Below are 16,534 nucleotides of genomic sequence, written 5' to 3'. Positions count from 1 at the left end.
AGAATTAATACGTGCCAGGCTATATCTGCAGCTAAGCTGAATAAAAAGCAGAATGAACAGATGAAACGTTAAGACAATAAACACAATAAATAAATAAAATGTATGAATGATGCAGTGTTAATTGACATCATTTATTACAGTACAGAAACTATAAAGTTTTTTTTACCTTATTCTGTGCAGAAAATTGAAATAATTGTTTGTAGTATATAAAACAATCATAAAATTGCCATTAGGAAAAATTATAGATTACAAATGATTGATTATTGTCCAGAAGTGTATTTGATTTCTTGTAGCAAATTCAAAGTAAGAGATAAGAAAATAATTCCTTGTAAATAATAATAATAATAATAATAATAATAATAATAATAATAATAATAAATAATAATAATAATAATAATACATACATACATAAAATTATTGTATTTGACATTTCTGTCACTTCTGAAATAATGGCTACGCCCCTGGTGTGACAAAATGTTAGCCTATACATAATATTTTTAAAGCTCTTTTTTAAAATCTTGGCTTACATAAATTTCTACATATGCCATGTCATGCCATAGCATCATTAAACTAGCATCTAACAATGGACAAAAGTGTTTTTTTCCCCCTCTAACCTATGGTTCTGTAAACAAAGGCTGCTGTGTAATTTGCCCCCTGACTAAGCATTTAAAGAATTTAGGGGAAACATTTAAATAATCCTGTGAATGCACTTAAAGAATGCAGAATCGAATCATTAATCAAATCTAATTGAATCGTTCTAAATTTGCAAAAATCTTTCTTGAATCAAATCGAAAACCTATGAATCGTGAATAGAATCTATTCGCTGTCTACCCAAAGATTCACAGCCCTACTTGTTATACAGCAAACATATATCATATTGCCCAGTGAATGGCTTAGAAGCAAATTAAAAGGGCTTTTTATTGGCAATGACCTGAATTTGGTTACATGTGTGTGTGAATCATACATCTGCAATGTTATAACTCTGCAAGAAGCAATTCTGGTGAGTGGTGGTATGATGACCATGTGCAATTATAAGAGCAATTTATATGAGAGAGATGAATTTATAAGCAATTCTGAGAAGTTATGATGTTGCCTCAGATAAAAATAGTAATATATAATGCTGGAGTGAGCGTCCTGGTTTTGACTTTAATGGATGTGTGTGTGTGTGTGTGTGTGTGTGTGAGAGAGATTGGTAGATTACAGATTTATAGCATCTCTGGTCCTAGCACAGCCTCACCCAGTGGAGTGTTTCATTTAGTTTCAGCTCTCAGATAAAGAAGGAAAACTCAAATACATTAACCTGAATAACTCTGGCCAGTCAGAGTTGTGTCAGAGAGAGAGAGCTAAATCAAATTAATCATGCGCTATTTAAAACTAGTCTTTGCTTAATGCCATCCTAAACTGTGTACCATTTATCATGCTGTTTCCCTTTACCACAGCACTAAACATTTTCATAGATTATGTTATTGTATTATAATTTGCTATATTTGTTTTCATAAAACACAAGACTGCTGCTAAACAACCGGTGTGGCTAAGTGGAGATAAAGTCAGGCTCCATAAATTAGATTATTTAATTTTCTGAAGAAAATGTGAGTGCTGCTTGCACATGCAGAACTTGCCTCCACATTGCTGGGGTATTCTTAGTTGTTGCCAGGGCATTACTTTGAGCGGTTGTTACGTGATGATTGAACAAGTAAAAAAAGCACCAATTCTCTATAATATTTCGGTCCATAGACATGGGGCTCTCGCCGTTGAGGTATCAGTAATATCCAGAGCACAAACAGTGTGTTAAGGGTCATGTTGCACACAAAATATAATTGTATATTGATAAACAATGTTCTTTGTTCTTGCTGGGCAAAATCTTTCTCTATTGGATGTTTCCTGCCAACTAAGCAAAACCATCCATTATACCAGACTGGTAAAGGTAAAATCATGCTGTTGTAACTGTTAACTATAAAGTGCTATATTAATTTGATTTTACTTGATGGTGTAACTTAGTGATATTAAATTATATTTTTGAAACAAGTAGCTAGTTCAGAAAGTATTAAATGAAGCACATTTTTAGGTTACCTGAGAAAACATTTTTTACAGTGTTGTGTTAATAATGGTGCTGTTCTTTTCCAAGAAATTCAAAACAGTTCAATTCTTTATTATAATATAATATAATATAATATTTGAAAACAAGATGAAGCATTTAAACTGAAATCTATTACACATTTTCAAGAAATGTGAACACAAATTATTAAAAAAATAAATAAATCTAAATACTTCAAATAATAGAAGTTCACCCGTCATTATGAATTGACTGCCCGTCATTATGAATTGACTGATTTGGTTGCTTCATATTTTTTCTTTGAAATCTGTAAAACGCATTGACCAGTTCTAACTCTATAGAGAGACTATCTATACAGTGGTAAAATGAAATGGCTTTCCCCACTCATTTTGCCTCTGCTTTCTGTTCATCATTTAGTTTTTTGTTGTTTCTGCATACAGCTGGGCACCCCTGGCTTAGAGGGAACAGTAGTGACGATCATAATTAGAAAAGTAGCAACTTTGTTTAATTTTGTTTAATTAAAAACAAAATACTTTTAACCCTCTGGTGCTGTTCGGTCATTTTTGACCAAAAAAAAATTATTTTGTGTTTTTTTAGAATTTTTTACTTAATCAGAATGAAACAAAACTTGATAAAGTTTCACACACACACACACACACACACAATTCATATACATGATTCCAAAAGGGTAAATGGTCCTGAAAACTGTTCGCGGATAAAAATAACCACATTGGAAATGAATGGGAATATAGTGTAAACGTTTTGTAATGGTACTGCATCCAAACACAGTCTTACTGAAAGCTCATTTCTTGAGCTATGAACCTTAAATTTGGAACACAACTTGTTTAGATTTATGACTTTTTTTTCATGCAGTTTTAGAGTAAAAGCTAAAATTTCATTTTCAGGTCTTTGCTCAAAAGTGGTTAACAGGTAATAAATGGATAATAACTATACCATAAAATCCCTAAAAATATTAAATAGTGCTGGGTGTGTCATCCGACGTGACGTCGAGAGTGACCGACTGAAAGGGAAATATGGTTAACACCCGGTCATGCATGGAAAAAAAAAAACACCGTCATATACCGTAAAACCGGTCTAATTTTTAAAAATGCCGTGATATAAATTTTTGGTCATACCGCCCAGCACTAATATTAAATAAAAAACGTTATCAAACTGTGTTGTATTGAGTAAAGTGTATTTGCAATAGTGCATTTGTAGACATTGTATTTAGACATTGTCTAAATACAAGACATTGTATTTAATGCCTCTATATTTATTTGTATTGTAGCATTGTGTTGTAGCAATTTATATTTGTAGTTTTATCTCTCTCTACTCTCTCAGCGCCCCCTGGGTTCACTTTTTCTTTTGGCCTGAGAAAGACTAGTCTTTTTGAAAACACTGTCAGTCTGAAATAATCTCTGTATTAGGGCGAGGCATCAGCTTTAACAAGCCCCAGTCAAGCATATTTTTGTGTTGGTATTTGCTGATTATTCCAAAACCCACAAAATCCTTTCACCAGCCTCCCCTCCCAAAGAATAATTAACCTCCATTTTGCAAACAGCATAAAGAGGCGATATACTATACATCGCCCACAGCCATTCTGATGCCACTCAGATGTTCTTGTTTCTGCTGTGCTGCTATGGCTACAGTGCAGTAAGGCAGTGCCTGGTGGCCATTTGAAAGTGACAAGACAAAACACATTTTGTCCTGTTATCACTCTAAATGAATGAACTCTCACACAGATACGCCAGGCCTTGTACAATGGAATGAGAAAAATGGTGACATTGTCACATATCTCTGGTCTGGTGGACTGGAGTTGGTTAACTAAAACAATATTGTTGCTTTAGCGGTTTCAGCATATTGCTAATTAATTCTTATACCCTTAGTCATAAGAAAACATAATTAATGTGGGCTAAAAAAAAGAAATTGGGCTAAACTGGACTAAAAAAAGAAATATAGTTGCCCAAAGGAATGCTTTTGGTTGGTCGTATTTCTCAAGCAAACAATTCTGTACAGCATATACTTAGACTAAGACTTCTAACAGAACATAATTTCTTTTCTACCCAGGTCTCCAGTCAACCAAAAAGTCAGGGATCCCAGCTCCTCGTGAGATCCCACAAAGCATCTCCAGAGAGCGTGTCTCATTGCGTGACCAACAGAAAAGCTCTACAGCCAAAAAGATGGTCACCAGTGCCAGCACCTCCAGTCTGTCCACGCTGTCCAAGCATTCACGTGGCTCTGTCAAGACCAAAGCAGAATCTGTTGCTTTTGACAAGACCCTGCTGGAGAGTCAGGTGAGGGAGCTTCTGGCTGAGGCCAAAACCAAAGAGTTTGAGATCAGTAAGTTACGGATGGAGCTCCAGCGGCATAAAGGGAAGGATTCATCATCAGAGGCTGGGACACCAGAGGGGAATTCAGAGATAGAAAGGACACCGGCACCGTCTGGAGACATCCAGGTGCTTGTAGGGGAACTGAAGGAGAAGAACGGACGTTTCCAGCGTGAGTTGGCCACCTTGCGGGAAGAAAATCAGGCTTTGAAGCAGAAGCTTATTAAATTGGAGAGCTCCACAACACTGCTTACCAGCTCTAGCAAGCATTCAGTTAATGGTGTTTTTCCAGATAACACCACTTCAGATGCCGTCAATGGAAGCCACCTTAAAACTTCTGCATCATCTGGTGACACCAAAGGCTCTCCTTTACACTCCTCAGAATCCTCAGAGTTTGAGAAGATTCCCTCACGCTCTGACTCAGTCAGTAGCAGCATTAAGAGTGTTGTGCCCAGTGGAGCAGTGAAAGAGCTCTCAGTGGAGTCCCTGACAGACCGCATCCAGAAGATGGAAGAGAGTCACCACAGTACAGCCGAAGAACTTCAGGCCACTCTACAGGAGCTGGCCGACCAGCAACATTTTGTCCAGGAGCTAACAGCTGAGAATGAGAGTCTGGTGGAGGAGAAGGGCCTCTTACAAACTTCCTTACAACAGCAAAGGGAGCGTGTAGAACTTTTGGCGCAACAGAATGAGTCCCTTCTCCAGAGGCTCAGAGAACAAGCTCAGTGTAATGAAGCTGAGGCTTCACGTGCCTCTCGGATTGCAGAGCTTGAACAGCGTTTGGCTGAGCAAGTGGAGAGCTCCCACTTTGAAAGAGAGAAGCTGGTAGACATCCAGCAGCAGCTGACAGGGAGTCTTAGAGCTTTGGAAATGGAGAATCAGGAGGCACAAATTGCTGTGAAGAGCTTAAAAGAAGAAGTAGAGCTTCTTCAAGGGCATTTGGAGGGTGAGAAGGTTGCTAAAGACGAGGCGGTGAGGAAAACTGAGGAACAGCGGCTAGCCACAGAGGCTCTGAGAGCGGAGAGTGCTAGTCTGAAAGCACAAGTGGAGGTGGAGCGGCAGAAGATAGCTGAGCTGAAGGCAGTGCAGAGCACCAGTGACAACACAGAGTTGCAAAGTCTGCTCAAAGCAGCGCATGAAGATAGAGACAAACTGGAACTGAGTTGCATGGAGCTACGACAAGAGCTACAGCAGGTACGCAGTAAAACAGAGTGTGCTCCGGGTGCGCTGAACAAGCTATAGAGCCACACTGGTAGTTTTTAATATAAAGATGCAGCTATCGCCCAATTCCAATAATCTTAAAGTGGCCTAAATACTGGCCAATTATTTGTTTATCACTAGCTTTTAATTTGGTAATGCTTGTATGCTGTTAGGATATTGTTTAAAGTCCACAGATGCAAGGGAGGTCAATTCTTCTCCTATAGGACCACCTTCCTGCCTGGAAGCTTCTAGTGATTGTGAAGACTTTGGCTTCATCCGAAATCAGCCCCTACAACCTCATTCACTATTACCTACATTACTCAACTAATATAGTCTGCTGAATGAGTGAATGAAAACGGGTCAGCAAATTCTGACACCAGTGAGAATTGATGCACCAGAAGTGCCACCTGGATGCCATTTGGCAAGACCCTCACAGTGCATAGGGTATTCTCTAGCGGCTAGCCGTAAGTGTACATCGGTTGTAAGCTCGTATTGAGTTGCATTATGGCATTCAATGAGTGTACTCGATAATGTCCACTCTGGTTTTGGACTCCACTATTAATGGCTATCCTTTGAAATAGTACACTGTTTAAGGGTATACTTTAGGATAACTTCAAGAATACTAGGCGAGCTCTGCAGCTTCTACCAGACTTTTACCAAGCAGTCAAAGCTGCATTGTGTCACGAAAGAGTGGGCTTAGAAGAAGACCGTTTTTATTCTTAAACTAGAAATGCAAACAGTTTTAGATAATTTTAAGGTACTTTATAAACCTTAGGTTCATAATGTAGTGAAAATAGTTTTATTTTTTTATTTCTATTTTAAAATAGAAATGCATGAATTCTGTGGTCCATCTGGCTTGTATTATGACCATCATCGCCTCAAAGGTTTTTAGTGCCAATTCAGACGTGACTAATTTTTTCCTTCCTTTTTAGCTTCTTGAGAGTGTCCTATTTTTGCGATGATAGATTTTTGGAGGTCAGTCTTGGGATACGCAGACATCTTTATAGACCTTAGTCCTTCAAGACATTGTATTATGTACCCTTTGGGAACATTTATGTGGTACAATTTTAAAAGGACAGCTTGGGTAAACAACTTCGTTGCCTAATACCCTCTCCGGGTTCTACAAAGCTCTGTCCGCTCCCTATTTCTCTCTAAATGTCAAAAAAGGACTGCATGTAACCTATTAAAATGTCACCACATATACTGAAGTTGCATTACATCCAATCACAGAGCATATTTTAAGTTTCCATATTCTGCCTAGATCACCAGAAAATTAGAAAGGAACCTACATAAATATCGAAACTAAAGGCAAACTTTTGTAGCTGCCTAGTTTGCACTTGTAAATGTTGTAGTGATGTGTTTAGAGGCATACCTCATCCTTTAAAATACAATTATACACAGAAAGGACCGTTATAAACCCACAAGAACATGAACATCACTGGCACCTCATGGTTGTCACATGAACCCAGTGCACCTCCAAATGCAAAATGAACTTTAATTCTCTCTCTGACTTAACCACTTTGTGTGTGCCAAGCCTTTTGGCTTCAGCATACACCCTCAGTCCAGATGTCATCCAGGGAGTTGCCATTGGACAGAGCTTTAAGATGCCATACTCGTCTTAGCGCACACTCAGTGAGCACGTCTCTGTTCACAAGGCTTTGAAGAAAGAAGTGTGTGTGACTCAGGCTGATCCGGCTGTCAAGTGAATTATGACCTGGCCTATACCGCAACAAGAGTGATCTAATTCTCAATTAATTAGTAGCTTATGCAACACTGGAGAAATACCTGAGGTCGGATTTAAAACTCATTTTAGAGATTTCAGATGTTAAGTTTAGTTGAATACTTTTACATTAGTAGAGATACTTAGAGACATTTTTAAAAAAAATCAACTAGACTGTGACTATTCATTCTTTAAAAAGGAGCCCTGTGGTGATGAATTTCTTAAAAAAAAAAAAACAATGTTTTGTTGATTGCAGGGATGGATAAATTAATGATTCTTATGGATGTTCCATTGTACAAAACATCGTGACATTTTTAGAGAGGGTTTTAGCACACTGTCTGTCAGCATAGATCTGGGCTTGGTGCTTTTAGAGCATAGCAAGTTATTAAAATAAGACTAATTAAAACCTCAGTCTCAACATTAACACATTATCCTAAATGCTACAGCGAAATACACTACTAGGTTTGGGGTCTGTAAAATGATTTAATGTTTTTGAAAGAACTCTTATTCTTACCAATCATGCATTTTTTAATTACAAATACAATAAAAGCAGTGACATTGTGAATTTAAAATAGCTGTTCTATTTTTTTCCTGTGATGGAAAAAAGCTGAATTTTTAACAGCCATTACTTGAGTCTTCAGTGTCACATGATCCTTCAGAAATCATTCTAATATGCTGATTTGCTCCTCAAGAAACATTTCTCATTAACACAGTTAATATGACATGGCAACCATGATGCATTTTTTCAGGATTCTTTGATGAATAGAAATTTTAAAAGAACAGCTTTTATTTGAAATAGAAATCTTTTGTTTTATATTAACCAATCATCCTGCTTTTTTATTTAATTTATGTGTTCTCATGGATCTTACTATGACATGAAAATGCCTACAAATCAAGTGGGTATTTGGTCAAATACAATAGAAAATGTGAATTTTGTTGGTCTGGGATGGACAGTAATAATGTGAACCCCTAGCTCTGATGATCTAGTTTTTATTTCCTCAAATCAGTATCAAGTGTTGTAAAAAATAATTTGTTTTTTTTATTAGGTTTTGCCAATAGCCTAATAATTTGTTAGTCAAAGGCCGTGGATTGCAGTCAGTGTGCAGGACTGGCCAGTTAGAGCTGCAGTGGAAGGGCCTTATTAAATAAAAGAGCTGCTCCCTGAATAGCTGCACTAATGTGTTTTAAATGTGTGTGTCTGTATGTACAGGTGGAGGCAGACAGGCAGCAGCTGCTGGAGAGGATGGAGAAACAGGAACAAGATCATAAAGCCAACATGCTCGCTTTAGAGGAGAAGAACAGAGATGCTGAGAACCAGATCAAGGACCTGAAAGAGACCATCTTTGAGTTGGAGGATCAGGTGGAGCAGCAACGGGCAGTTAGATTACACACCAACCAGACCATCCTGGACCTGGAGAGTATGACTATTATCTGTCTCTGGTTCTCAGTACACCACCTTGCCAAACAATCATGCCCCATGCTGTGAATGTTTAACTGCTCACCTTTGTGTCTGTCTAGCTGCAGTGAAATAACCCCTTTTAATGACCTTTATTTATATAAACTAAACAGAATTTATATTTCAGAACTCTTTATGGCTTTTAGTCCTAATTTTCAAGAACTTGCCTGGGTCATAGTTTACCCCAAATTCAAAAGAAAGTAAAATTGTAAAAATAATTAAAAAGAAAAACAGAAAAATAAAATGTCTGGATATATCACTGTTATGAGGATTTTGGGGGCAAATGTCTTTAATTGTCATTGTAGGCTTAATTTTCATGTATTTATATACATTTACTTTATGTGATACAGTACAGCTTGAATACAAGTTTAAGTTGTTAACATTTTATGACGTTTTTGAAAGAAGTCTTTCCCTGAAAGAAGTAATCAAGACTGCATTTATTTGATAAAAACATTAATATTTTTTGCATTAATAATCTTACTGACGCCACACTTTTGAATTGGTAGTGTATATATAATTTTTGTGTAATTTTTTCCTTATTTTTCAGATCAAATCAAGAGGCTGGAAGAAAACAAGGCTGAGCTGGAGAAGCAGATTAAGGCCATGAATAAACAAATGAAGGTGGAATTGTTTATCTGTTTTTCTTGTACTTTCTTCATTTTGTAACGAACTACAGCATAAACATGCATGTTTGACAGTGGATGTCAGTTTGTATAATTCAGGAGGAATATCTTCCATCTGTGCAGAACAGTGCTATGTGTATGAGACCAGAACGATCTTCATTAGAGCATGCTTTGAGCTGCAAATGCAAGCTGGATTGCAGTCTACCATGTCAGTGGTCATCGGTCACAGAGACTGAAAATTAAATTTCCATGACCAGCCCCATGAGCTCACATGAAGGCCAAAACACTTCCGCTCCACGTGACTAAAACTGCATGTGTGTGTGTATTTGTGTGCGGACTTTCAGGATGAGACAGAGGAGTGGCGCCGGTTCCAGGCTGACCTCCAGACAGCAGTAGTGGTCGCCAATGACATAAAGGTGGAAGCTCAGGAGGAGCTGCGCACGCTGCGCAGACGTCTGCAGGAGGAGCAGGAGCACAGCGCAAGACTGGCTTCAGAGTTGGAGCAGATCCAGGGCGCCAGGTACACAATCAATTATGAACTCAACACTGGCCTCTCCTCTGCTATCCATCTGGGCTCTCAACTCTAACAAGCCACATCTCTATTCAAATATCAGTCTCTGACAGCCGCTGTCTGGGTTCACTGGTATAGTTCACTACATCCCAAAGTTACACTATCTTACAATATCATGATCAGATAAAGAGAGGGAATTTGACATTTTAAGTGTCTGAAATTCATGTCTGACATTTTAAAGGCTGCAGTAAACTTTACCAATGAACACTCAAATCACTAGTCATGCAAAATTACACTCACTCCTCTGCTTTTACACACTATCTTGCATCTGTTTTTTTTTTTTTTTTTTGGGGTATAGTAGCTGCAAACTGTGATACGGCCCCAAAAAACTCACCTACTGTGTTCAAAACCAAAGGCAGCTGCTTTGCTGCTTAGTCGGTAGATATTCCTTTTAACTCTTGAGGAAAAAAGTACCTTAAAAGACATTAAAAGATAAAAGACAAGTTCAAGTGAACTTTAGACTTCATCAAATATTTGCTTGATTATTTCTTACAAGAAATTGAATCGTAAGTTAAAAAGTTGGACTTTTATAAATGTTCAGGGTTATATTAATATTATTTGTATTCTATTGTAGTATTTATTCATATTTTGAATTTGCTTGTGTTTTCATATATTCAGTTTTCATTTTAAGTTTTATTAATTTTGGTATGTGCTTTTGTCATTTAAAAAAAAATTATTAAATATATAATATATGAAATATTAAATATATAATGTTTTTATTTCAGTTTTAGTTTGAGTCATTTTAGTACTTCAACTTTTTTTTATTTCAGTAAGAAAAAAAACGTAGGAAATTACAAATGTTACATAAAGGTTTTTTTTTTACTAAAACTTTATTTCAGTTAATGAAAACAATTTTAATAGTTTTAGTTAACAATAACAACACTGTAAATGGTAGTTAGTTTGTTCAACTGCTCAATTAAACCGCATTTTTATTTTGTCAACCAGCCACCAAAGCATGTACACACAGAATGTGGGAAGTCATAGGCACTGAATACAATTTTTTTTCACGTTTCTTATACCGCCACTGACTCCCACTGCCTTATTTTTAACACACAAATATACCTGTCATATCTTTTAAATTTTAAACACTCATATATTCAGATGAACTGAGCTTGAACTGATAATGAAATAATGATCTGTTTTATGTGCAAATTGATACATTTCATCCTCCAAGAACAACATCTGATACACTGAACAAACTGTTTGAGGAAAATGAATGTCCCCAGCAACATCTTTACCTGTGTCAAATAGTCTTTACTCTTTGGTGTTGGGCTGGCATTAATGCTTTGGTGTTCATGTCTGTTTTATGTGCTAGCTTCGTAGAATATTTTGCATCAGTCTGCAGAGCATTAGCAACATTTTCTCCCATTATCATGTGCGCTTCATTATAGGAATCCAATAAGATTATGAGCCTGAGTGCATGTATTGAATACCCGATTATTTATTTTGAGACTGGCTTAATAAAACAGCACTTTTATAAGTAGTGCGTTGGAGTTGCTAGATCTTTAAAAACTCTTCCCCTCTGTTCAAACGGACAGCCAGTGTGCGTCGATCTCCCCCCTCCCTCAGATGCTCCCTGAGATTGCTCTCTAAAGGATTTCCCTCTGACCCAGGTGAGTGCACTGCTAGCACCAGCCCAGCACTCATACAGAATGCTTATGGATGGTCAGAGTGATTTAATCACTGAGGATGTTCAAGAGCTTGTGTCTTGCCTGTTTTCGTTGCCTTAGCTACCCACCCACTGCTTTGAACAATACTACTATCTGATTGGCTGTGCTCATTTTATTCAAATAGGCTGGGGCTGCTTTGCTTGCAAATTGTCCTTTCTTCCTTACATTCTTGCCCTTGAAAATGTTGTATGTGGCGACATCTGCTGTTTGCTATGATTTTTGCACACAGGTTGTGAAGCAAACATCTCAGGTTGCTGGAAACGTTTGAAGGTTTTCTTCCTTCAATCATCAGACCTGCTTAAAAATCTGCTAATGAAAAATATCAGATGTTTTATTGATTTCCAGAGAGCTGCATGAAGGTTGATGATGATGAATGAGCATTTGCTGCCTTGATGAAAACATTTGTTTTATAAATGACGCTCGATTTACTGATGATGCTGCTTCTTAACGAGTCAATCTGAGGCTTTCGTCCTAATAAACTCAATTTAGCAAGTATTTTTAATATATCTTTATTCCGAACCTTCATTTTGAACCTTAAATATACCTTTGTTTTCTCTGTTTCTTTCAGGATCACCACTGGACCTGCATTTGAGGCCTCCAAGACTGCAGTTGAGGGGCGATAGATGGGTTAAAACTGATGACTGGTTTACAGTATTCTAATACGGAGTTATCTGTGTGTCAGTATTAATCTTGAAGAGAAAGTGGAAACAAATTCTGAATTTTTGATGGAAAGAAGAAAAAAAAAAAAAACAAATACCGGAATACATATGCTGTTTCCACAGCTGCTCAGAGGAGAAATGTGTTATTTGTTCTAAAGCAAACAGCACCTGCACTATTTGATGTGTGTTTGATCATGTGATCCTGCTTTAGGCTTGTGTTGTTACAACTTTAAGCAGGGCCAACTTAAATGTTGGGGATAGATGGAAGAAAAAGTGAACAAATTGTGTAAGGATGTATCTGTCAAATTAATTTATTATATCCCTGACTGGGCACTGTCTTTTTAAAGTACAAAAATAGCTTTGTATTGTGCTGCCTTAGGAATGAAGCCAACATTTATGGACCTTTAATACTTTACCAGCACTTTTTGATTTTGTTTTAATGGTTTGTATTTCGACAGCAGCCAAAGAGCTGTTTCTGCCTAAAACAATCCCAACTTGAACTAGATTGAGGCCAATGTAATTAACCAGGGTAAACCGTTTAATTGCCTCTATTCCAGGTCATTTCTTTCATATTTTCTGTTTACACATTAGGCATAGCAGATACATCTATTTGAGTTACATGAAAACATTGGGAATTTTCATGTGCCACTTTTCGAATTATGAAATTTTGGTTTCTAACTGCTGTGTGCAAGTCCAACACTAGATGGCAGACAAACAATTTCTATCAACACTCCAACATATCAAGCTTGTTGTAGTCTTTAAACACACAGATTCTTATAGTTACAAACCTCTGACTTTTCAATGTTTTCATTTGATTTACTCAAGCACTAACCAATGAAGATGACTTGGTGTAGGGTTAAGGTGGTTGTATCGTCACTGTGTCGTTTCGGTTGCGTCACTAGAAGTCACTATAAGAAATCAGTCGAGCTTTTGAGAAACGTGCTTTACCTCACAATCAAAATAAACAACTTAACTAAGCACTTCTGTTTGTGTTCCTCATGCATGAAGCTTTCCACTCCACATCCCTATTTGCATTGTTTAATCATCTGTGGCAAATTTCACTTTGAAAATTTCTCAATGAATGTGAACATCACATGATGTTACGAATGCGAATGAGACATGACTCTGAAGTATGAAGTGTACAATATCATCTTCGAGATTTTAAAAGGCTTGAAGTCAGGTCCTCGACTGCCGTTTTGTCAAATCTCAGGTTGTACATCTCACAGGAACATATTCATCTAGATGCAGTTTATCAGAAATATTACTTGCTGGTATTAACAGTTCAGGACATGACTGTGCCAATATATGATTTCATGTTCAGTAGTTTCACACCTTCTCTGCCTTTAAATGATGCAGTTTCTGTTACAATTCAGTGAATGTGCAAATGTAACAGTACATATGTTTTCATGTGACTGCAATGACGTTTGTACTCGTGAGAGATACAATACTATTTATCTCTAACACATGGGGTTTTAAATGTACATGTTTAAAATGGCCATCAATGTATTGTGTATTTTCGATTCAATAAATCAGATCATTCCAGCATGTTACGTCGCTTGTGTTTTTAAGGCCGCTTCTCATTTTTCACTTTCACATGTTTGTATACATCCATCTACAGTAAAGAAACATGATACAGACCTGAATATCCTGAACAGAGGCATCACTAGAACTGTATTTTAAGAGTTCTTGCTAATATTTAGCAATTTTATATCATGCATACTTTATGCATATTGAACCTTTTTTGTACAAGAGGAAATTTCTGCCTCAGGTAGTAAAACTTCACTTAAATGTGTTCAAATGTGCATATACTCTACAGTCTCCCGCACACTGTGTGATGTGTGGACAATTGGCTCTAATATACCAGTAGTATGTTGTCTACGGAGTATTTATTAAACATGAAAAATGTTATCTTTATGGTCATGTACTAAAAATTATTTAATTAATCCATTAATGTAGTTCTTTTAAAATATTTTGTGGACATTAAATGTGAATTTTTAACTATTAGCCATCATTTTGTCTTTCATTGATTGATTATACTTGTTGAATCCCACAAAACCTGTCAGAAGACATGCCTGGTTATGTTTCATCCCAAAATCAAAAGATAGAAATAAGAAATAATATAGCGGCATTAATTGTACGTTTACTCCCATTTTGCAGTACCATAATGCAAAAAAAATAAAATAAATAATTAAAATAAAAAATGTCATTCTCATTACTACAATGTGGAAAAACTGTATTTACAAATTATTTGTCCTGCTTTTAGTTTGTTGCATTGTATTGCATTGCATTCTAATGCAGTATTTTGATAAAATATTGCATTTTAATAAATACATTATATTGCAGCATTTTCATTAAATAAAAAATAACAGTAATTGTGGTAACTAATGAGAATCGGGAATAATACTGATTACACATGCCTAGACACATTATGATAATAAGAATATTTGAGGAGGAAATGTGCTTATTTTTGATGAAAATAATGTGACAATGCAAAAAATTGTAGTCCTAAAATATTTGTATTTATATTTATTTATAGTTTTATTTTAACATGAATTTAATTTCTCTTTTTTCTCTTTCGATTATTGGGGTGAGATGTGAACCAAACATGATTTTGTGAGGTTTAGCTAATTCATTAATAATGAATGCCATTTTGGTATGATTTGAAATTAATATTAATTACTATTATTTAATATTATTTAATTATTAAACGTATTATATCAATCTACTTTTTCTGTTTTTTTCTGTTTATTTTTTACAAAGTCATAAAAAATAACAAAAATCATCTAATTATATCTGTATTTTATGTATATTTATTTTATTTATTTATTTTACTGTAAAGCAAAAAAAACATCTCGGTTACGCATGGTCCGTTCCCTCCTTCAGGGAACGAGGGTTATCATACGTAACCGAGACATTCCCTTTCAGTCGGTCACTCCCGATCGGATGACCGACAAATTGGGATCCCTAACAAAGGGCCACAGGTACTGCCCCTTCCAGTGTCCCGTGGAAGACACCTGCGCCCCTACTTTTTGGCGTAGGCCAGGGCTTACCACAAGAGGACCAGCTACTGCTGCTATGGCACTACCCAATCAGTAAGACTGGATAATACTGGGAAAACGTACCCGCTCCACTTGGGACAGCCTTAGGTGCATATGGAAGATTGGAAGTGATTGTAACCCTCTTGGAGTGGCAGAAGTTTGCCGGGGAAACAGGCTCTGAGGTCATACCGTGGACTTTACACATATGGGATCCACTTAGGTCTCTACATATGGAACCCAGCCCTCTACCGGTTCTCACGGATTCATCAAGAGAGGGCCTGGCGCCGGACGCTCCGCCACGTCTGGCTGCCGAGGGGAAATAGCTCTTTTAGCGTGCTGAGGCGCACAGGGGAGATGGCCGCCTGCAACACAAACAGGGGGTAGTGCAGCCTGATGTGTGCAACCCACTCGACACGGGAAACCACCACCGCTGGAGCGCCGTACCGCCAACACGAAGAGCTCTCAAAGAGCGTGCTGAAGGATGCAATAATGCAATAATCGCATGCCAATGTGCATTGGCTTGTTTAGTTTACACTCGAAGTAGATTGGTCTCTCTAAGCGAGATCCCAATTCGTCGGTCATCCGACGTGACATCGGGAGTGACCGACTGAAAGGGAACAAATAGTTTATTCATCACATACACATGTAGTGCCTCATGTAAAACACACTCGCACCCCTGTGGCCACTCTATATCTGTATATGTGTTCTGTGATTGATAGGTCATGGAGTGAAGACGTTAGTCTCTCTGACTCAGAAGGCAGTCCTCATTGGTGCCGAATTACCATGTCCCAGAATGCAACTGGTGGTTGCCTAACCAATGGCAATGGGAGTGGAAGCAGCACGTCCTCAGAACCAGGAGCCACGGTCAAATCTCTCATCAAGTCTTTTGACACAGCTGTGCCGAGTAAGGACAAGACCTTTCTTGCAGCTTTTCTTTTTTTCGCTCAGTCTCCCCTTATTCTTACTCTTGTTCTCTCCCTTTTTCACATCTTTTCTCTTCCAAATAACATTCATTTTAAGATCTGAGACATTAATGAGTAAAATGTCTTGGATCGTAAAATGACTGCTGACAAAATATTTAGGCAGTGATTAAATCTTTAGATCATGGTGCTATCATGGTGAAACAGATGCTAACAGAAGCCATTCTTTAATCTGAGCTGATGATGTAATTCTCTCCAAACATCTCCTGTCTGCCATCACAATCTATCAGTAACACG

At 37.3% G+C, this 16,534-nt stretch overlaps 1 protein-coding gene across 1 annotated transcript in view; it reads left to right on the top strand.

The window, feature by feature from the left end:
• Positions 1-16,534, top strand: part of LOC107731042 (cytospin-B-like) — an 82,112-nt gene that overhangs the window by 35,988 nt on the left and 29,590 nt on the right. Inside the window, exons 4-8 of the mRNA XM_016542019.1 lie at positions 4,121-5,574; positions 8,511-8,718; positions 9,304-9,377; positions 9,724-9,899; positions 16,037-16,221. Of these exons, the coding sequence (XP_016397505.1) occupies positions 4,121-5,574; positions 8,511-8,718; positions 9,304-9,377; positions 9,724-9,899; positions 16,037-16,221 (2,097 nt within the window). The remainder of the gene's footprint in view (positions 1-4,120; positions 5,575-8,510; positions 8,719-9,303; positions 9,378-9,723; positions 9,900-16,036; positions 16,222-16,534) is intronic.

This window comes from Sinocyclocheilus rhinocerous, unplaced genomic scaffold (assembly GCF_001515625.1).
Source record: "Sinocyclocheilus rhinocerous isolate Xijiao unplaced genomic scaffold, SAMN03320098_v1.1 scaffold157, whole genome shotgun sequence".
NCBI classification, from domain to species: domain Eukaryota; kingdom Metazoa; phylum Chordata; class Actinopteri; order Cypriniformes; family Cyprinidae; genus Sinocyclocheilus; species Sinocyclocheilus rhinocerous.
This window is presented reverse-complemented; position numbering and strand designations above follow the sequence as displayed.